Source organism: Canis lupus, chromosome 23 (assembly GCF_003254725.2).
Source record: "Canis lupus dingo isolate Sandy chromosome 23, ASM325472v2, whole genome shotgun sequence".
Taxonomy (NCBI): domain Eukaryota; kingdom Metazoa; phylum Chordata; class Mammalia; order Carnivora; family Canidae; genus Canis; species Canis lupus.
The window spans coordinates 28,315,439-28,338,632 of NC_064265.1; the positions used below are offsets into that span (position 1 = coordinate 28,315,439).

General features: G+C 36.4%; 1 protein-coding gene across 19 annotated transcripts in view; it reads left to right on the plus strand.

Moving 5' to 3' along the window:
• The window catches only part of NEK11 (NIMA related kinase 11), a 253,722-nt gene that overhangs the window by 56,900 nt on the left and 173,628 nt on the right, over window positions 1-23,194 (plus strand). For 16 of the 19 annotated variants that reach the window (XM_035705157.2, XM_049099933.1, XM_049099937.1 and 13 more), the window contains 3 exons: window positions 3,161-3,279; window positions 21,047-21,111; window positions 22,089-22,215. In XM_035705157.2, coding sequence (XP_035561050.1) covers window positions 3,161-3,279; window positions 21,047-21,111; window positions 22,089-22,215 — 311 coding nt within the window. The remainder of the gene's footprint in view (window positions 1-3,160; window positions 3,280-21,046; window positions 21,112-22,088; window positions 22,216-23,194) is intronic. The other 3 variants (XM_035705170.2, XM_049099945.1, XM_049099946.1) reach the window with 1 other exon arrangement.

Below are 23,194 nucleotides of genomic sequence, written 5' to 3' on the forward strand. Positions count from 1 at the left end.
AAGGCAAGTTTTTCTTTTTTTCCTTTCCTTTCTTCTTCTTTCCTTCTCTCCTTTTTCCTTCCTTTCTTCCCTTCTTCTCTCCTTTTATCACTTCTCATCTAAAGCTATTTAGGAAAGACACAGAAATAAGTATGTAATTATCTTCCTGACAGTGGAGATATTTTATCACATTCAGGGAATCTAAATGAGATATTGAATGGATATCTTTTTTGTTTTTAAAGATTTTATTTATTCATAAGAGACAGAGAGAGAGAGAGGCAGAGACACAGGCAGAGGGAGAAGCAGGCTCCATGCAGGGAGCCCGACGTGGGACTGATCCTGGTCTCCAGAATCACGCCCTGGGCTGAAGGCGCCACTAAACTGCTGAGCCACCCAGGCTGCCCATCTTTTTTGTTTTAAAATGTGTGTGTGTGTGTGTGTGTGCGTGTGTGTGTGTGAGAGAGAGAGAGAGAGAGAGAGAGAGAGAGAGAGAGAGAGAGAGATAGTTCCTCTTGCATAGAAGAAGAAGCCTGGATTGGAAAAATGTATATATTTACAGCTCACCTTTTATCTGATGGGCTTTCACATCTGCTTCACAGGATGTTGTCAAAAAATGTTTTGTGCAATTTATAGAAACACTATGGTGGTATAGCTTGTATAATTCAACAGAACTTTGATAAACTCTAGGTTTAAAAGGAGGGGATTTGAAGGTAGGTTTGGAGAATGAGAAAAAAATGATAGTCTTTTTGACAAGTAGCCAAATATTTGATTCATTATGTTTTTGGATTCCAACAAGTTTTGATCAACTTGCCCCAGAAAATCCAGTAGGAAATTGGATGTGAGCTAGGATGAAAATTGAAGGTTCGATATGCCATTTTTGACTTGTCATGCTCATGTGGAAGGTGAGACGATATGAGGCAAATATTTGCTTATTGCACTGAAAGGAAATAAAAAATAAAAAATGCATTACAAATGAGCCAGTTGGTTGACCTAATATTGTTTGATTAGATGTAATTTCCCTTTGATTCTTTCACCGCCTATATATGCTCTTGCATTTAGCAGTGAAAACTGTTAGGAAGTCTGTAAATAGCTTAATGTTTGGCTCTTATGTTCCTTGGGGTGTGGTTTAGTACCTGTCTTCTTTCATGGAGCTGTGTGTTGCTGCATACTCTAAAGACCAAAAATACTTGCATTTCACTTTTTCTTCAGAGGCACACTTCTGGAATTGTGTCAATTGTCCAGTGTTTTAAGGTAAAGGGGATTAAGTATAGGGCTTCTCTAAGAGAATTTAACGTTTTGCATGTTCATTTCTATGGTAGTTGAAATACATTAGTAGAAGCATAGTCAGAAAAGGTTTTATGTCAGACTCTTCCAGGCAATTTTAGATGTTTGTCATTGTGATCATGATTCATTTTAGGCACCAAGTATTATTCTTCCTATCACCAGTGAGTGGTAGGACAGACTGACTAAATGTTTTATTTATTTATTTATTTATTTATTTATTTATTTATTTATTTTTAATTTATCAGAGAGAGCACAAGCAAGAGTGTGAGAAAATATATTTAAAATAAAATAAATTTTATTTGTTTGAGAGAGAGTACAAACACTTAACCTTAACTGAGCCACCCAGGTGTCCCATGAGTAAATGTTTAAATCATGTGTTTGGACCCCACATAAATCAACAGTTGTTGTATTCCTGGGAATTTTACTGTAGTTAAATAGTCAAAAGGAGAGTTAAGTCATCCCAAGACACATGTTAGTCTAGACATGTTAAACTGAAAAAGAATCAAAACTACAGCAACCAGTACCATATTTACAATGTAAGGACTGATAGAGTTTCACCAAAACATCATCACTTTATATTAAATTAATATCATTCATTTGGGGAAGCCTGGGTGGCTCAGTGGTTAAGTGTCTGCCTTCAGCTTGGGGTGTGATCCTGGAGTCCTGGGATCAAGTCCCCCATCGGGCTCCCTGCATGGAGCCTGCTTCTCCCTCTGCCTGTGTCTCGGCCTGTCTCTCTGTGTCGCTCATGAATAAATAAATAAAGTCTTTATTTAAAAAAATCATTCATTTGAATCTTACTGGCTTTATATTTTACTTTGTATGTATGTTAGGCTTCTATAGTTATATATATATATATAGTTATATAGTTATATATAGTTATATGTATAGTTATATAAAACTCTTAGTATAAGGAAAGTCACTCCTAGTTTTATGTGAGTACATATAAATATGTGACCTTTAGAAGGATTTTTGTCCTTGAGCGATGTCAAATGGGCATTATCTGAAGTAGTAAAAACAGAGTGTATTCAGTAACTGGCAGTTAGGGAAAGAGCTGTACTATGTATTATGTGTAGAATGTTATAACATATGTTATATGTCAAAAAGAGCTCTTCCTGGTTGTGCACACATTCTGATAAGTGCATAGGTGACTGGAACATGAAAAGGGAGACTGGAGGGGCACCTAGGTGGCTCTGTGGTTAAGCGTCTGCCTTCAGCTCAGGTCATGGTCCCAGCATCCTAGGATTGAGCCCCGCATCAAGCTCCCTACTCAGCGGGGCACCTGCTTCTCCCTCTCCCTCTTCCTCTATCCCTGCTTGTGCTCTCTCTTTCTGTCAAATAAATAAATAAAATCTTAAAAAGAAAAGAAAAGAAGAGGGAGACTGGAAGAAGGGGGGAAACAGTGGCAGCCTGAGCAGAGTGAGGGAAGGGGAAATTACAAAAAGCAGGAAGGGGGTTGGTTCATGTGTATCAGGGCTTGCTAACTGTCATTAATTACAGTTAGGCCCTAGGCCCCTGCCCTTCCAGGGACCCCAGGAGACAGATGTGGGCTAGGACAGACAGTAAATTCTTTTGGCAGCAAGTTTTCTCAGGCAGGCACTTTAAGGGAGACTAGTGCCATCCTGGGGATGTGACCTTGAGCTATTGGAATTGTGTGAGTATTGGTTCAAGTCTTTATAAGCCAAGGTCGAGGCTTGGTTGAGACTAAGGCTCAGAGGAACCTGGCTAGAGGCTGGTAAAAAAGAGACTTTGGAACTCAGTGGAAGCTCCAAAGTGGCAGTAAGCCCCCACTTTCTTGTGATAAAGTCACTGCTGTATGTTAACTGTTGTAGAGAGAGCTTGATTTTAAAATCTTAACTGAAAGAAAAATATGAAAAATTATGCTGTTGTGTTTCAGGGTCGAGACCTGGACTGTAAAATTCAGGAATATAAAAAAGCTGGCAAAACCTTTCCAGAAAGTCAAATAATAGAATGGTTTATCCAGCTATTGCTAGGAGTTGACTACATACATGAAAGGTATGTTCATTTGTTACTGATGGACTTGATTTTAAGTCATGTTTGAACTTGAAAAATGAATTTTTTGGGGGTAGAATTGAAAAGATGCAAGTCCAAAGGTAAATGACCCAGTAGTTAAACATCTATAATATGCTTTTCCACGAGAAAACTGTTGAATGACTCAATATAAAAGATTTACTTGAATAGCCTTTTTTGTTGTTCTAGAAATCAAGTTGGCCTTGAATACAAGGCAGAAACTTGTATTAAACACATTCTCATATATCTGATGATATCCTGTGATTATAAGCAATTCTCAGATACTTTTAGCATACTATGAATTTATTATATCTTAGAATAAGCTTGAACTATAAATATCTAGCATACTCTAAATGAATTGCATGGTCACTCTAGAATGTGTCATTGCAGAAGTTAGCTGCGTTCACATCCCAAGCTAAGTGATGAGGCAGAAGATACTCTTGGGCTTCAGAGAGATACTCAGACTAAAAGTCAGTTTTGACATGAAATATCTAATACTGAAGGTCAAAGTATGTTTAAGTTCAATTGTAGTTTGCAATTATAATCTCTGTCTTAAAAATATATTTTAAAACTTTTAATTGTATTCCCCATAGGTTAAAAGTAATAGTTTTTGCATGTTTTAGAGACCCATAAAATGGTACAACTATGTTTGAAAAGGTGAACATACAGAAACAAAAGTAGATACCATGAAATGTCCATAGTACATCTTTCAATTTAGGACTGTGTGGAACATTCTTCTTGAACAAAGGTTGAAATTTAGAGAGTACATCAAGGTCTGGCTATCTATGGATTTCGGATAGCTCAAATATGTTGCCTATGGTTTCTGAATGCATAAAAAGTAACCAGATTATACTGAGCTTTGCATGTATCTTCTAAACACATGTTGGATAATACAAATAGGCACTGATTTATTGACAACTTGTAACAATCTTTTGAATTTTGTCAAATTATCCTAAGAAAAGGTGATAAAAGTATATCAAGTAATCTTTTAATAAACTACGCAGAGCTGCTGAATGTAGGGCATATGTATATACAGTTACACTGGAATTTCTTTTATTTTCTTTACTATTCCATGGCACATTTGTAAGCTTATACATAAGGAAATATGTATATGTTACATATATATATGTCACTTTCATATATAAAGTGACAACTTCTGTGTTCTATATGCAAAATATAAAAGTGAAATCTAGTTGATTTAGGAACGAAATATTTGCAATACATTTGGTGTGCTTAATAGTTGAAGTAATGAGTTTAAAGTAATCCTTCAAAGAGAGGATTCAAATTTTTTTTAATCCTTCGACATTTTAAGAAAGTCATTAAATGGGGCTAAATGTTTGAATATTTGTGTATCTGTGTTCCTGAAATTCTGTCCTTTGTGATTCAGGTAATAAATGATTGCTTATTTATTATGTTATTATAACCAATTATTATAAAGGTTTTCTGTATAGACAGAGAAATTTCAATCATATTTAAGTTCATTTATTCATTTATTAAATAGAGATAAATTAAAAATAAGTCCTAACATTAAAGAGCTATTAGATTAGTAAACTAGCAGAGATAAAAAAAAAAAAAACATGTACCCAAATAACTCTGTCACATGATGGATATACCAGCTGCAGAATCTCTGCCACATACTGTATTATATAGCCCTGGGCAGGCCCTTTGCCTCTCTGAGCCTTTGTTTTCTCATTTGTAAAATAGGGATAATAGTGGGACTCTCCTGCTTACGTATAGAACTATAGGGAATATGCATTGAGATGTTATACATGTAAAACCTTTGTAGTCTGCTAAGAGCTCTGTAAGTGTTGTTGCTTGGAGTTATAACTTAATATAGAAATGAAAGCATAGCCACCAGAAGGGCAAAAAAAAAAAAAAAAACAAAGCAAAACAAAACTCTGACAATAACAGTTCTGACAAGAATGTGGAGCTACTGGAGGTTACATTGCTGGTATAATCACTTTAGAAAAATGTTTGGTAGTACTTCCAAACCTAAACATTCAAATACCTTGTGACCCGCTAATTCTCTTCTTAAGGTGAAAAATGAGTTCCTATGTCAAAAAAGAGACATGTACAAAATGTCCGTAGAAGCCTTATTTGTATTCGCTAAAACACTGAGAAATGTCAATTTTTAGTAGAATGGTTAAATAAACTGTGGTATAATCTTAAAATGGAATACTACTCTGCAATAAAAGAAGAACATAAATTGATATGTATGACTAGATGAATTTCAAAGACGTGATGGATGAAAGAAGCTAGATGCAAAAGAGTGCATACTATGTGATTCCATATGAGGTTTAAAAACCTTTATATGAGGTTCAAAACAAACAAAACTAATCTGAGATTAACTAACGCAATCTCAGGATAGAGATTACCCTTTGAAGGGGATTTTGACTGAAAGGGGGCACAAAGAAACTTCTGGGATGCTGGAAGTGTTCTTTATCTTGACCCGAGTGGATGATTACAAGGATGATAAATTCATCAAGCTTAAGATTTATGTATTTTAATGTAAATTATACTTTAATTAAAACAAATTATAAGAATGCCAAGAAAAGTACACCTTAAGTGCTATAGGAGACCAAGAAAAGGGATAATGATGCTACTTGGGAGCATCAATGAAGATCTTGGAAGAAATGACATTTGACCCAAAGTAGATTTTGAATAAGGTAAAAGATGAGTCTGAGCTTTCCAGGATTAGTGAACAGAGTTAGCAAAGGCACAGAGCTCTGCACAGAAAATCATGGCACCTTCAGAGTGAAAGATGAGTAGTTCAGTTGGAATGGCTCTTAGGGTATATGAATGAAGTTGTGAGGAAAGATATGTTGACATCAAGTTGCAGAGGGCTTTATTTTGTAGTATACACAATAATGCCACAGAAACCTTTTGAGTGGAACTATGATCAGAACTTCAGGAAGACTGGATGATAAATTATAGAGAGGAAAGAGAGGAACTCAGGATATTTGTCTGAAACCTTTTATAATATCCATACATGAGGTTGTAGGACCTGAAATAATATGACAGTAGTGGGCAGGACATGGATATGACAGTTAACTTGATAAGTTCAAATAACTGGAGTTGGATATGTGAGATGTGATAAGAGAAGGTCAAGGATGAACACAAGTTTCATTATCCATGGGTGAGAAGTTGAAAAGATAGATTTGAAGCAATGCTGAATATCCTGGGTGAAATATGGAGAGAATGAGACAAGAAAGGGTGGGGAAGGGAGAGAGAGGGGGTGAGGATGGCAGGGAGGGAGAGAAAAGGAAAGAGAAGGAGAGAGAAGAAAGGAAGGGAGGGAGGGAGGAAGGTAAGGGAAGAAAGGAAGGAAGGAAGGAAGGAAGGAAGGAAGGAAGGAAGGAAGGAAGGTTAGTAAGTTACAAGTGAGGCCCTAGATATTGGGAAAACACCAAAATTTGTCTGTTTGAGTTCTTCCAATATCCGATCCTTGAAACAAAAACTGGGTTGTAAGAAGTTTAGGGAGCAATTTCATGAAACAGAAATCAGTGAGTGGGGAGAGTGAGTGAGATGGGGAAATGAGAAAAACCATACGGGGGCATATTATTGCTGCTGTCAGGAGAGGGATCTAGAGGCAACTTTCTTTTAAATGTTTTAAGCTAGGGGCTCCTCTTTTTGCGTTCTTTCAGAGCTTTTATGAAATTTCTTGACCATTTGTAACTATTTTCTAGCACAATTATGAATTTTCTTTTGAAAAATTCCTTATATTTCTGGGAGTTTTGGGTGGGAAGGGGAGGCAGTTATCACTATCTAGATCAATTCTCTAAATTAGTTTTTTGTGGGTTTTGAGTTTAGCTGACACACAGTTTCAGGTGTACAACATAGTGATTCTACAAGTTTATGCATTGTACTCTGCTCACCACAAGCGATCTCCAGAACAGTTTTTAAATGGAGAAATGCTATATGTTATTCCTGATAATAAATATATCATATACTTTTCACTTCTGTTAGTTTTCAATATGTAATATATATAGGTCTAATTATGTCTCCTACAGAAAATAAACTATCTCTTGGACAACCTAGGAGAAATGGATAGATTCCTAGAAACCTATAACCTACCAAAATGGAGGCAGGAAGAAATTGAAAATTTGAACAGACCGATTACCTATAAAGAAATTGAATCAGTAATCAAAAATCTCCCAACAAACAAAAGTCCAGGACCAGATAGCTTCATAGGTAAATCTTACCAGATATTTAAAATTCTTCTCAAACTTTTCCAAAAAATAGAAGAGGAAGGAAAATCTCCAAGTTGATTCTATTAGGCCAGCATTACCCTGATACCAAAACCAGATAAAAGACACAACAACAACAACAAAAAGAGAACTACAGGCTAATATTTCTGATGAACATAGATACAGAAATCTTCAACAAAATGTTAGCAGACTGAATCCAACAATACATTAAAAAAAAATCATTCACCATGATCAAGTGGCATTTATTCCTGGGTTGCAAAGGTGGTTCAGTATTCAAAAATCAATCAACATGATACCTCACATCAATAAGAGAAAGGATAAAAACCATATGGTCATTTCAATAAATGGAGAAAAAGCATTTGACAAAGCGCAACATCCATTCATGTTAAAAACCCTTAAGTAGGTTTAAAGGGAACATATCTCAACATAATAAGGGCCTTAACTGAAAGACTCACAGCTAACATCATACTCAGTGGTGAAAAACTGAGAGCTTTTCCCCTAAGGTCAGGCACAAGACAAGGATGTCTACCCTCACCACCTTTTTAAAAAGGGATTTAATTTATTTTATTTATTTATTTATTTATTTATTTATTTATTTATTTATTTATTTATTTATTTTAGAGAGAGGGAGAGCATGAGTAGAAGGAAAGAATCTCAAGAACATGAACTTCCTCTCCATGCTGAGGATGGAACCCGATGTTCTATGCTCAATCTCATGACCCTGAGGTTGCGACATGAGCTGAAACCCAAGAATGCATGCTTAACTGAGTGAGCCTCCCTGGCTCCCCTCCCCCCACTTCACCACTTTTATATAACATAGTACTGGAAGCCCTAGCCATAACGATCAGACAACAAAACAAATACAACAACAACAAAACAACAAAAACAACAAAACAACAAAACAACAACAAAAACTAATAAAGGACATCTCAATTGGTAAGGAAGAAGTAAAACTTTCACTATTTGCAGATTACATGATACCCAAAAGAAAACCCAAAAGACTTCTCCAAAAACTACTAAAACTGATAAATGATTTCAGTGAAGTCAAGGATACAAAATCAATGTACAGAAATCTGTTGCATTTTTATATACCAGTAATGAAGCAGCAGAAAGAGAAATTAAGAAAACAATCCCATTTATACTTGTACCCAAAGTAATAAGATATCTAGGAATAAACCTAACCAAAGAGGTGAAAGACCTGTACTCTGAAAAGTATAAAACATTGATTAAAAAATTGAAGACAATACAAGGAACTGGAAAGACATTCTATGCTCGTGGGTTGGAAGAACAAATATTGTTAAAAGTACTGTCCAAAGCAATCTACACATGTAATGCAATCCCTGTCAAAATACTAACAGCATTTTTTCACAGAGCTACAACAATTCTAAAATTTGTATGGAAACACAGAAGACCCCGAATAGCCAAAGCAATCTTGAAAAAGAAAATCAAAGCTGGAGGTATCACATACGTCAAGTTATATTATAAAGCTGTAGTAATCAAAACAGTATGATACTGACACAAACATAGATCAATAGTACAGAACAGAAAGCCCAAAATAAATCCACAGTTGTATGGTTAGTTAATCTTCAACAAAGGAGGAAAGAATATCCAATATGAAAAAGACAGTCTCTTCAACAAATGGTGTTGGGAAAACTAGACAGTGGCATGCAAAGGAATGAAACTGGACCACTTTCTTACACCATATGCAAAAATAAACTCAATGTGGATTAAGTACCTATTTGTGAGACCTGAAACCATAAAAACCCTAGAAGAAAGCACAGACAATAATTTATCGGATATCAGCTGTAACATCTTTCTAGATATGTCTCCTGAGGCAAGGGAAACAAAAGCAAAAATAAACTATAGGGACACTTCAAAATAAAAAGCTTCTGCACAGCAAAGGAAACAACCAACAGAACTAAAAGGCAACGTATGGAATGGGAGAACATATGACATATCCAATAAAGGGTTAGTATCCAAAATATGTAAAGAACTTATACAACTCAACACCCAAAAACAAATAATCCAATTTAAAAATGGACACAAGACATACACACACACTTCTCCAAAGACATACAGGTGACCAAACAGACACATGAAAAGATGCTCAACATCATTCATGATCAGGGAAATGCAAATCAAAACCATTGAGATATCACTTCATACATGTCTGAAGTGCTGAAGTCTAAAACATAAATAGTAAGTGTTGATGAGGATGTGGAGAAAAAGGAACCATTGTGCACTGTTGGTGGGAATGCAAATAGGTATAGCCACTGTGGAAGACAGTTTGGAGGTTCCTCAAAAAAAATCAATAATAGAACTACCCTACAATCCAGTAATTGCACTACAGGGTATTTACCCAAAGAATACAAAAATACGAATTCGAAAGGATGCATGCATCCCTGTTTATTGCAGCACTATTTACAAAAAAAGCCAAATTATGAAAGCACCCTAAGTGTCTATCAATAGACGAATGGATAAAGAAGTAGGGTGGTTTTGTGTGTGTGTGTGTGTGTGTGTGTGTGTGTAATATCATTCAGCTGTAAAAAGAATGAAATCTTGCAATTTACAACAACATGGATGGATCTAGAGAATATAATGCTAATGAAATAAGCCAGTGAGAGAAAGACAAATACCATATGATTTCACTCATATGTAGAATTTAAGAAACTAGACAAATGAGCAAAGGCAAAAAAAAAAAAAAAAAAAAAAAAGAGTGAGAGAGAGAAACCAAGAAACAGATTATTGACTATAGATAGCAAACTGTTGGTTACCAGAGGGGAGGTGGGTGAGTAGGGGTAGGTGAAATAGGTGATGGGAATTAAGAGTACACTTATTTTGATAAACACTGAATAATATATGGAATTATTGAATCACAATATTGTATACCCGAAATGAATATACACTGTATGTTAGCTATACTGGAATTAAAACTTCTAAAAATAATTAATTAAAAAATAAACTATCTTAATTATCTGTTCTTAAAGCAATCTAAGTCCAAAAGAATGATTCTATTAGCATACAGTATAGATACTTAGAAATAATGATATATAAAGCTGAGAATATTAAGTGTTACTAAAAGCTTCCTTGAGAATAAGACACTAAAACTTTCTGCTGAAGGAAGTCATGTTGTATGAACAAAACCCCCCAATTTCAGTGGCTTACAGCAACAATTTCTTGCTCATGTTGGCAGCTGCAGATCAGCTGCAAGTCAGCTCTACCTGTCTTCCTATTCCGGTATCAAAACTGAAGGAGCTGTTCCCATGTGGGACATGCTTTTCTCATGGCAGATGGAAAAGCAAGAGAGTTAGCAGAAATACTATCTGCTAACCTGCTATTGACCAGAGCAAGTCACATGACCAAACCCAATGTCAGAAGAGTGGAGGAGCCTATCCCTCCTGAAGGGAACATTCACTAGAAGCCGGAAGGGGTGTGACTATTTGGGAACAAGAGTACAGCCTACCACAATGCTTCATTCAGCTTTCAAATCAAATCTTTTAAACCATAACCAATGAAAATAGGGATCTAGGGGATCCCTGGGTGGCTCAGTGGTTTAGCGCCTGCCTTTGGCACAGGGCACGATCCTGGAGTCCTGGGATCGAGTCCCGCATTGGGCTCCCTGCATGGAGCCTGCTTCTCCCTCTGCCTGTGTCTCTGCCTCTCTCTCTCTCTCTCTCTCTGTCTCTCATGAATAAATAAGTAGAATCTTTTAAAAAATAAATAAATAAAATGTATTTTGAAAATTATATAGATTGCATAAGTTGTGAAAAGTATCTTGGAAACAATACATGTGAGGAAGTTAGGTTTTGTTCCTCTGTTGCAGGTGATAGTTAATTAGTGCAGGTGATAGTTAATTTTATTTTATTTTATTTTATTTTTTTATTTTTATTTTTATTTTTTTTATTTTTTATTTTTTGGTGATAGTTAATTTTATGTGTCAACTTGAGTGGGCTGTGGGGTGTCCAGATTAAACATTGCTTCTGAGTGTGTCTGTAAGGGTGTTTCTGATGAGATCAGTATTTGAATCAGTGAACTTGGTAGATTGCCCTCTCTAATGTGGTTGGCCACCATCCAATCCCTTGGGGCCCCAGTTAGAATAAAAGGAAGAGGAAGGAGGAACTTATCCCCTTTTTCCTGCCTTGAACTGGGACTTATCTTCTGTCCTCAAACTGAGACTCAGACCATCAATTCCCCTGGTTGTTAGGTCTGTAGGCCCAGACCAAGTTATGCCACCAGCTTCCCTGGGTCTCCAGCTTGGAGATTGTGGAGTTTCTCAGGCTCCATAGTTGTATGAGCCAACTCCTTATCATAAATCTCCATATCTATCTATATCTATATCTATATCTATATCTATATCTATATCTATATCTATATTCTAGTCTCTTGGTTCTGTTTCTCTGGAGAACCCTGTCTAATACAGTACATCAGCAGAAGAGATCAAGAAGACCCTGGAAGAGCTAAGAAAAATTAGGTTACAGAAGAAACAAAGATTTTGTTTACTCTTTTGGAGCTGTCCTATACTTATTTTAATTTGGTTTATTTATACATTTGTAATATGCTAAATGTATGGCATATGGCATAAACACTTATAAATAATGATGCCAGAAGCTGAATATATTCACAGTTCACTATAAGCTATCTTGAGAATGTAGCACTAAAAACTTATTCTTCCCTGTGGGCCTGAACCTCTGGCACACAAGAAGGATGTACATTTTTAAAAGATGTTTGTGTTCTGAGGCTCCTTACCAACTCACTCAAGCTTCCATATGCTGGTCCAGTAATTGAGGGACTTTGGAACCTTGGACAAAGCTAGAACCGTCTGGTCTCTGAAAGTGCAATCCTATAGCCTTTCTTCTCTTTGATCCAATTAATCAGCTAATATTTATTTTATTATTATTATTTTTTAAAATCAGCTAATATTTATTTATTATTATTTATTTTATTTATTTTATTTTTTATTTTTTATTTTTATTTATGATAGTCACAGAGAGAGAGAGGCAGAGACATAGGCAGAGGGAGAAGCAGGCTCCACGCACCGGGAGCCTGACGTGGGATTCGATCCCGGGTCCCCAGGATCGCGCCCTGGGCCAAAGGCAGGCGCCAAACCGCTGAGCCACCCAGGGATCCCCTATTTATTATTTTTTAAAAGATTTTATTTATTTATTCATTCATAAGAGACATAGAGAGAGAGAGAAGCAGAGACATAGGCAGAGGGAGAAGCAGGCTCCATGCAGGGAGCCTGATGTGGGACTCGATCCCGGGTCTCCAGGATCACACCCTGGGCCAAAGGCAGGCGGTAAACCACTGAGCCACCCAGGGATCCCCTCAGCTAATATTTAAAACAGCGTCTTTTTTGGATGCCACAGGATTGGGCATAAGGGAATTCCTTGGGGACAGAAACAATGTCTTGCTCATCTTTTTTTTTTTTTGCCCCCAGTGCTAATTTGGAGACCACTAAACAAAACAAACAAAAACCTCCAAGTCATTCCTGTTGAAGAGGAAAGAGTCCAGTTAGCCTGGATTCTTTAAGATGAGGGATAGGGTTGCCTTTCCGCAGAGAACCCATTTGTTGGTGATCTTGAGGCCTTGCTGATTTTGATGCTTTCACAGTGGAGGACAGACTGAGGCTGGGGCACTTTCCCTAAGATGACTGCCTCATCACCTGGCAGCCCACACAGTTTCCCTGCCAGCTTGGTATTGCACTAGAATGGCTAAATATGTCCTGAGAGGTGGCATCAGTGAATTCCTGAGGACGGAAAAGCAGAAAGAAGTTATGATGTTTGTGGTGTTACTGGTGGTTTCCTCCTTTCTCCTGAAGTTACTGTTGGTGCCAGTACCTTTGGTAAGAAGAGTTTGCCATCCACCCTGAGACCAGACTTAATTTCCTATCATCTGAGCTATTTTATAACTCCATAGAGTCAGAGATTAACTTGAATATTTTTGTCTAGAAGAGATGCAAATATTTTTTGTTCGTTGGAATAGATCAGATAACTCTGGGGATCTGATTTATGGCCCTGTTGGCTACTATCCAATTTTGTACCTAACCTAGCTATCCTCTTATAAATACTTTAGCTTGTCAAAGATTCTTTGACTCTGTTTTAACATCTTACTAGTTTCCTCATTGATTAATGAATCATTAATCATGTGTCTCTCATGAATAAATAAATAAAATCTTTTAAAAAATCAAATCTGAGAAATAATGTGACTAATAATACAGACAATTTATATAAAACCTTTCTTCTAAAGAGCTCATAGTAGCCCTTCATCTGTTACTTCCTATGTCCCATTACCATGTCTCTAGGAGTGATAGGTTCTCTCATTTCTAAGTTTCCTGAGGCCTGAGAGATAAGTGACCAGCTAACATTAGAAGACAGTTGTGCTCAAGTACACAGCAGAGCTCCTGCCTCCATCTCCTGCATCAGGCCATTTGCTACATCCTTATGTCTACATCCTTCATCAATTAGTGAAAAATCTGTGACATGTTTATTTTATATTTTCATGATATTCATAATTTTACCTTTTTACCTTTTTGAAAATTATGCTTTGACATTGGCCAGAATTTGGTCATACCACATACCTAAACTGGTCACCCTTAAAGGGAAAAAGAAATTACCTCAGTACATTTCCTATAATACCCTCCAAATTTACTCCCTTCCCTCCTCATTGCCCTTACCTACTGGACTGAAGAGGGATGAGAAAATCAAGACTTGGAGAGGCTAGATAATTTGTCCAAGGTAACACAGCCTAGGAGTAGGAACAGAGTCTTTTGGGGTCTGTTTGACCCTACAAAGTATGATAGTTCTGTTTTACTCATGGTAAACGCTCAATAAATATATGTTGATTTTTAAAGCACTATCCTTGGCACAAAGATGAATACCATCTAGTGGGGCTTGTTCATTAATTTATATTCCCATAACATCTAGAGCTGGGCTCTGTGTAAGTATGATGTTGGCTACTTAAAGATTTAAGGCAAAACAATTATATGTAACAAATAGAGGGTTAAATAAAATTTGGCCTCTTCTATGCTCACTCTTGTGGTTCTCTTGGTATTGCAGGAACTGTTGGGCACCTACACAATGACCATTCTCCTGCTTTTTTCCCTTGATAACAGAACCCCATGAGTCCTGGGGAGGCTGGGCCCTCCTCAGTCCGGTAGGTAAGGGCAAGTAGCATAGCACTTTAGGTAAGAACTGGGGGTTATTTATTTGCCCTGAAAAGAACTGGCCCAGACCTGTGTTGTCCACTTTTATTCTTCCCTTTCCTCTCCACTCTTGAAAACATTCCTTATTCCCCTCTAATTCTCTGAAGCCTTTAGGAGATAAAGATTATTTTGAATTAGAGGAAACTCATCATTCTCAATTCTTCGCTTTATGTACAATTCTAATAGCATTCCCTGTTAGAACGTATGGCCATTTGTTTCCATGAAGTAAAGTAAATGGACTTACTGAATGGCTTTTCTTTGGTGCTGCTCCTCAGTCATGATTTACAGTTTTACTCTGGATGGCTGAGGTCTGACCACTGTACCAAGGTAACATTGTTACACCTGTATTACCACTAATTGTAATAGTAAAAAATCAATTATTTTTTTAACTGATATTTCTAGCATTAACGGATACCAGTACAATTTTGTGGGCATGTATATTCAGGAGCAGGCATTTGTTTGAAGAGAAGTTTGCTTCTGAATGTGAATGTCTATATTGGTAACTATAATTATAAATAATTTTTAATAAAGTGATAACTGGGTTCCCTTTTGCCATCTTTTATAGTTATTTGTATACTTTTCCTTTATGTCCCAACTTGATTGTAAGCATTATGGGATACATGGCCTTGTCTTAAGAATTGTTATATTTTTCACGTTATGTAGTATATAGCACATAGCATGTAGTTGGCACTCATTAATTGTTTTTTCAGATTAATAAATGAGCCCCACAAGATGGTACTCATTTTTGTTCAAAGGATAATGTTTCTAAAATTAATGTACATTTATTGAGCCTCTACCATGAGTAAAGAACAGTGTGGAAGAAGAAAAAATTATACATCCTTGGCCTGAGATTTTGCCAAGGCTTCTGGAGGCATCAGTATAGCCAGGTCTTTAGTTTCTCATAGGTCACATATAGGATTTAACATTCTATTCTGGAAGCAGTGCAGACCCATGGAAAGCTTTTAAGTTAGGGGTTCAAGAGCAGATTTTAATTTTATAAAGCCACGTCCCTGTTCCCAGCTTGGGTCTCAGGGATACTGCTCTCAAATTTGGGTCTCCTATATAGGCTTGTCGATATACCATAGCAATTGATGTGTATTATAATCATGAATTGTTAAAAAATATCCTTTGTTGTGAAGTCGGGGAATTATATAGTCCATTTTGGAAAAATGCCAATCAAAAATGGTTTGAAAAGTTCAGGCACATGTAAACCCAAGGATTCAATCAAGTTTAACCTACCAGTTTAATTAAATGTTTATAGGTTACAGGAATAATATAGTCAGGTAGAATACAGATCTTGTAGAGCTTATAATTTAGCAAGCATGATTGGTCAATTGTAGAATATGATGTGAAAAGAAGAACAGAAGTAGGAGAGTATATCTAACTTGCTGATAGAAGAAGGAATGGTGGTTAAGAATTAGCAGAAAGTGATATATATAGTGGAATCCTTTCCTAAGGTTGGGCCTCTAGGAAACACCCCAGGGCAAGGATTGAAACCTGCCTTGGATGGTGTAGACCCAGGTTAATGAAAGTGAGGACAGATTGAACGGAGGTGAGGATGTGAAGCAGAGAATTATGTGTTACTGTATTGGCCGTCAATTCACAAAGAGCTGGAGAAAGACAATAGCAGGTTGCTTGGCAGGGATATTCATATGGCTTATAGGCACATGGGTAGCATGTCTTGGGGAGAAAAAGAGAAACTATTTGCCTAGCTTCTTTCTCCTCTTGTCTCCTATTCCAAAGGAATTAACTCCCTTGCACGTTTAGGTCGTCATCTAGTTACTTACATTGCCAATTGGTATGCTTGATTCCATGTCCTGCAATGTGGTATTTCATCCTAGTCCAGATGTGGCAGGAACCTGAGGGTCTGGCATCCCCAGACAAGTGACTAATTGGCCTCCAGTACCAGTGTCTTTGGAAGGAAGGGGATAATCAAGGATTCCAAGGAGGTACATGACGTTTGTATCCAATACATTCCTGAAGGACAGACAGGATTCTGAGAGGCAGAGATGAAAGAGGAAGGCATTTTAATATGAGCAGTGACATGAAGGAAGAAGCATGTGTGCTGTATTTAAGATAAAGCAAGTGCCTTGTTGGCTTCAGCAGAGATGTGACAATTTCTTAGCCCATATTTTCTTGGCTTATAGTTATTCTTGAGTTTTTTCCCTTTTAAAGGGTACTTCAAATATATAACTAAATGTTTATTCTTTCATTAGATTTTTTTGTGTGTGTGAATAAGTAGGTGGAAGAGGAGGCTGGAAATGGAAGACTCCAAATGTGAAGCTGTTCTTGATTCAGCCAACAGTAGGGGTCCAGGAGGGTCTTGAACAGGGAGTGGGATGTGGAAGAGTGAGGGGGAAGGATGATGTAATTTAAACCATTCCCTGTAATTCATCATTCATTTCTGCTTGATAGCCTCACCCAACTTCCCTTTTGATATATTGGTGGTAGCAATAACAATAAAATCTGAGCAGTAACAGTAACAATGACGACAACCATTCCATAGCTTCATTCACATCTCTGTTCCAATGTCACTTTCTCTAAGGCCTTCCCTGACCAACTGATCTATAAACTAACATCTCCCTACCCTGCATCTATCCCCTTTCTCGCTATATTTTAATAACATTATGTTAGCTGACATCATTATATATATATATATATATATATATACATATATATATATATATATATACTCATTTAGTTGTTTTCTGCCTATTTGCCTTGCCAGAAAACTTCATAAACTCAGAGACTGTGTCTGTCTTGATCAGTCACTGCCAATGCCTGGCACTGTTCTAAGCACCTGATAGGGTTCTAATGTAACTTCATTGAACCATATGTGTGCTATGAGTGAACTGTATGATACTGATTCTTTGTAATCTGTTGATGCTTGTATATTGATTTTTGAAGATATTACATGCATTTTTAGAACATGCATTTTTAAGTTTTTTTGATGAAATACTCAATTTATGTGTATTAGCTCAAGCTAATTGTGTTTTTCAAATCTATAATTGTCTTACTAAAATCTATATCCTTATTAATTTTTTTGTCTACTGAATTTATAAATCACTGAGGGAAATATGTTAAACTTCCCACTATGTGGATTTGTCAATTTCTCCTTAAATTTTATTAATTTTTCATAATGTATTTAAACTTCTATCATAAGTTGCACACAAGTACAGAATTTAAAAATTTTCCCAGTAGGGGCACCTGGGTGGCTCAGCTGGTTAAGTGTGCAACTCTGGACTTTGCTCAAGTCATGATCTCAAGTTCATGAGATTGAGCCCTGGGTGTGAAGCCTGCTTAAGATTCTCTCTTTCCCTCTTCCCCACCTCAAAATAAACAAACAAACAAATAAATAAATACCCAATAAATTATTGATTTATTCATTTTGTAGTGATACCCTCCTCCATTTTTTTTTTTTTTTTTTTTTTTGTGATGGGGAGAGAGAGAGTGCCTCTGCATGTGTAGGGTGGCGAAATGCAGGTGAGGAGAGGGAGAGGAAGAAAAAGAACCTCAGGCAGGGTCCATGCCCTGTGTGGAGTCCCAGCCGAGCCCCAACCAAGCTTGATCTCAATAACCCTGAGATCATGACTTGAGCCAAAATCAAGAGTTGGTTGCTTAACCAACTGAACTACCCAGGTGCCCCTGTAATGATACTATTTATCCTTAATTTACCTCATACTGCTTTTTACCAACTTTCTTTTGCCTGGAATATCTTTTCAATCCTCTTGCTATCAACCAGTGTCCTTATGTGGGTTTTTGTGTGTGTGTGTGTGTGTGTTCTTTATAACAGTCCTTTTTCTCTGTGTTTTAATTCATGATTTTAGTCCACTGTGAGTAACAGTATATGGAATGTATTCCTACCATTGTATTTTGTTACACGCCTTTTTCTCCTTTCTCTGCTTTCTTTTTCTGGTTTTTGAGTGAATGGTGGGCAATATATATGAAATAGTCGAGAGATATTGGGTGATAACACTCTTCTTCTGGAGGATCTAATTTTTTTCTGAGTGGTAGTTATAGTTAGGGTAGATCACCTTGAATCAATCAGGGACTGAGTTGGTTTAAGGCTGTTTTCAGATTTTGTGAAGGCTGGTCTAGTTCCGGTTTGCCTTTATACCTGAGAAATAGCCTTTGAAGGTTTCCAAGACTCTTTCATCTTTGTGAATCTCCTAAAAGCTCTGCTTAGTTTCTAACCTCTTAGCAGCCGCCCTCTCCTTAATGTCTCCCCCTGAATAACATAGGATTCAGTAAGTGCCCCAGGAGTACAAGCCATGTAGCATGTCAGACTCACTTCTCTTTTGTTCCCTTTTTTGCTGGAAAATTTTCCCCTCGAGTCCTGGCTGCCTTTGTAGCTCTGAACTGTAGTTTTTGTACTCTGAACCCAGGAAAAGTGCTGCAAGCTCGAGGTCAGGGAATTCTCCTTCTGTCGACTGCCCTGAGAGGAACACACCATGTAGTGTTTGGCTCAGCTCAGAGAATTTCCTTTCTTTCCAGGGTCTTGGCTCCTCAAATCTTGCCTGTCCTAGTTTGCCTTAGCTGATCTCTGATATCTTCAAAGACCTGTTGTTGTTTTTCTGAATCTTACTCAGATTATACATTGTTCAAATTTTTTGGTGTCCTCTGTACAGCCATGGAAAGTGGGAGATTTGATGTGAAATGAGTTTACTCCATCATAGTTAGAAGCTAAGGTTTTATTCTTGCATTTTTAAAATTTTAATCACTTTTCCCCCTAGAAGTTCTATTTGGTTGTTTTTCACCTCAGCATTCTCTTTTTTTGGAGAGTATCCTTTTTCTATCTGATGTTCTCTTTCCTTATTTTATGATTTTAATCTCTTAAAATATACTTATTTTATTGTTTGAATCCTTTTAGATTATCTGAAAATCTCAGGAGTGTAATTTCACTGTGTGTTATCTGCTGACTCTTAGTTTGCATCTGTTTCTGCCAGATGCCCCAAGAGGGTATAAGCAGTTGAGAACCAATTTTTATGTTAATTTCTTGGCTTGGGACTTCTGAGGCCATACAGCTATTGCATATTTGACTCCCAAATGTGAGTGAGCAGAGAGATATGGTTAGGGAATAAGAAGAGAGAGATTTTTTTTCTCTGCTCAGTAGTTCAGACCTATACAGATCAACTTTCCTGTCATTTTGTTTACATGTGAGTGAGTGTTTCTTAGGTCATTCTTTCAGTTAAGGTACGAACCACATATGGGAATCCAACATTTATATCTATATATTCCAATTCTTCACATTACATGGGCTCAAGGTCTTGACTCTTGTTTCTGTGAGACCATTAAATCCAGTCCATTGGTTACTGGGCTCAGCACAACCCCCTAGGGCAGCTGAGAAATCAGTACCTACAGCCTACTCTGATTTTCAGTTTTCTGTTTGTATAAATCCTCAGGGAGGATCCCTGGGTGGCTCAGCGGTTTAGCGCCTGCCTTTGACCCAGAGCTTGATCCTGGAGTTCCGGGATCGAGGTCCCACGTCAGGCTCCCAGCATGGAGCCTGCTTCTCCCTCCTCCTGTGTCTTTGCCTCTCTCTCTCTCTCTCTCTGTCTAGCATAAATAAATAAATAAATAAATAAATAAATCTTAAATAAATAAATAAATAAATAAATCCTCAGGGATTTGCTTCATTTTCTTGTAAGCTTCAGTGTGCATATGTAAAGATATTTGTATACTTTATTCCACATTTTTTGGTGTTTTTTAGGTAAACATTTTCAAGTTGTCCAGTTCTCTGTAATTCCAGAAACAAAAGTCTTAACCGACGTAATTTATATTGCTGGCTTATACATGTTATCTATCATTAAATATCATCATCAACATTATTATATCTGCAAATGCATAAAAACTGAACATTTGGAGTTAATAGTTATGTAATAGGTTATAACATATTTATAGAACATATAACTATATATGTTCTATAAGAATATATTATAGAAATACATTTAACATATAATACATATTTATATATAATATATAATATGTAATAGATTATATATAATAGATTACAAAGCTTTATGATAACTGATCTATCAACCGAGTGTATAATTAGTAGGTACAGTACTATATCATGAAACATAATAAAATTTGGCCTATTGAAATAGTGTAAACTGCATCACTCTTTTCCCAACTACATGTTCTTCTGATTTTTAAACTTTTTTTTTTTAAACTCCTATTTCCTTAGGGGGAATTAGAAAATCCTGTGGATATGCGGCTTTTAAACACTGAAAGATATATCCATGGGACTGTGTACTTACCAGTTCACATATACCCATACATAAAAATAAAAAGTTTTATATTTTGCATGAAATTTTATGTCCTTTTTTTGCTTTTTTTGTAGGAAGATACTTCATCGAGACTTGAAATCGAAGAATATATTTCTGAAAAACAATCTGCTTAAAATTGGTATGATTTTAAAACATATGTGTTCCAGAAACGTGGGAGAATATATTCTAGGTGTTATCAAGTATATAGCATTGAGCGATATAGTACCTAGAAGTGTTAATCACTGGTGTATTTTAACTTCTGAAACTTTTGTTTCTACCTGGTTGGAGCCAACAAAACCCAATTATTTTGTTTCAGAGTATCTGATATAAATTGAAGTGTAAGACATTTGCTACGTACTTCATAGATTGAACTAATAATTTCTGAGTTCCTACTCCATGCCAGACACTTTGCAAGTAGAGTTGTCTTACTAGCTTGATTAATTAGCGCAGGTTTCCCACTTGTTTTATTGCAAGCAATTAGCAGTGATCATGGATAATAAAATATTAGTATCATGGATTTGTTAATTTTTAGTTCTTCATTAGAACTGTACCTCCACTCATAACAGTTACTGGATTGTTTATTCTTCCTGTAAGATGTCCTTAGAGAGGGAAAGCCTAAAAGCATGTAGCTAGTTAAACTAGAGGAGTAAAGAGAAGCTAATGGATTCAAATATTTATAGTCATGTTCTTGAAAAGTCTCAGGTCTTTTACTTGAAATTTTTTCTTTATTGTAAATGAAGGATGAACTCTACCCCCTTGGATGAAATAGCAAATCCTTATATTCAGCCTTCTAGAATCTTTTTTTGTTGTTGTTAGGCAGACCTGAAATAAATAGCTTTTTGTTTCAAGTTGTTGGTTCTCCATAATTCCAGAAATAAAAAGCTTTAGCTTACATAATTCACTTTCCTGGCTCAGTCTTCCTTCTCCTATAAGATCTATGGTTTTAATGCTATTCGCCAACATTGTGTAATTTAAAATATATCATTTTTCTTTTCTTTCCCTTTAAAATGGTATGAGTCATAGCATATTAAAATTGTCAAATTAGACAGTTGTTAGTTTCTGGACTGATTTTCATCATTTTAAAGTATTCATAAAAATGACATTTTTTTTAAAAAGGAGATTTTGGAGTTTCTCGACTCCTAATGGGATCCTGTGATCTAGCTACCACTTTAACAGGAACTCCACATTACATGAGTCCGGAGGCTCTGAAACACCAAGGCTACAACACAAAGTCGGACATCTGGTGAGTGGGCAGCGGGCTAGTCCAGATGATGTATACATCTGCTGCACTGAGAACAATGCGTTTTGTTTTTAGGCTCATTTACTTGCTCCATCCACTCATTTTATCCTTTTGAAGGATGAGTCATTCTATGACCAGAGTAAAGGAGAGTTTTTTGGATTTGGAACTTGATTATTTCCATTATATTGATTTCAAAAATTCTCTTTATTTGTAGATTAATTGGTTGGTTTGTATTTTTTTTCCTCCTGAGCCACAAGGGAAAGTTCTTAATGTATCATAAACACTAAATGTTGATAGGTTTCTGCTGGCCTATTAAATAAAGTACTTGTAATCCTAAGCACTGTGCTTTTATTTATTTAAGATTAACTTCCATTTCTGTGGGGAATGTATGGTTTTATTTTTTTCTTCCTGTTGCTTATACAAATTTTTATTGAAGATATTAGCATTTAAGAATAAACTCCAATTTAAAAAATTATAGGTTTTCAATGGTGGATGCATCTGAGATTTCTCCATTTATCTGAGCTCTCATACCAAAGGAATTTCTCATTCCTTGTCATGGAACCAGTTTACATCTCAGTGCAGAAGCCATGTGGAAAATTGTATTCTATTGTTAGCAATAGATCCTATTTAGGGAAAATCTCTTCTCCTTTGAAGAGGAATCATATAATTTTCGGCTTGTTAAGGGTTGAAAGGACAGTCTAGCTGAGAGCCTGTTAATTAAGTAAATAATTATTGTATGCAAATCAACTGAAGTAGTTCTGAGCTTTCAAAGATGAGCGATGTGAAAGATTATGTCTGCTTCATTCCTCTAAAGAGGATAAAGTTGAAAGTTACCTTTCCTGTGGTTAGGGAAAAGTAAGCACAACAGAGGATATGCCTTTGGATTTTCATAAGGGTCGTCACTCATGTTCTTGTCCTGGTGCCTGCCAAGTTGGAGAGAACACTGTCAACATTAGTCTGGCTATGGCAGATAGCAATCCAT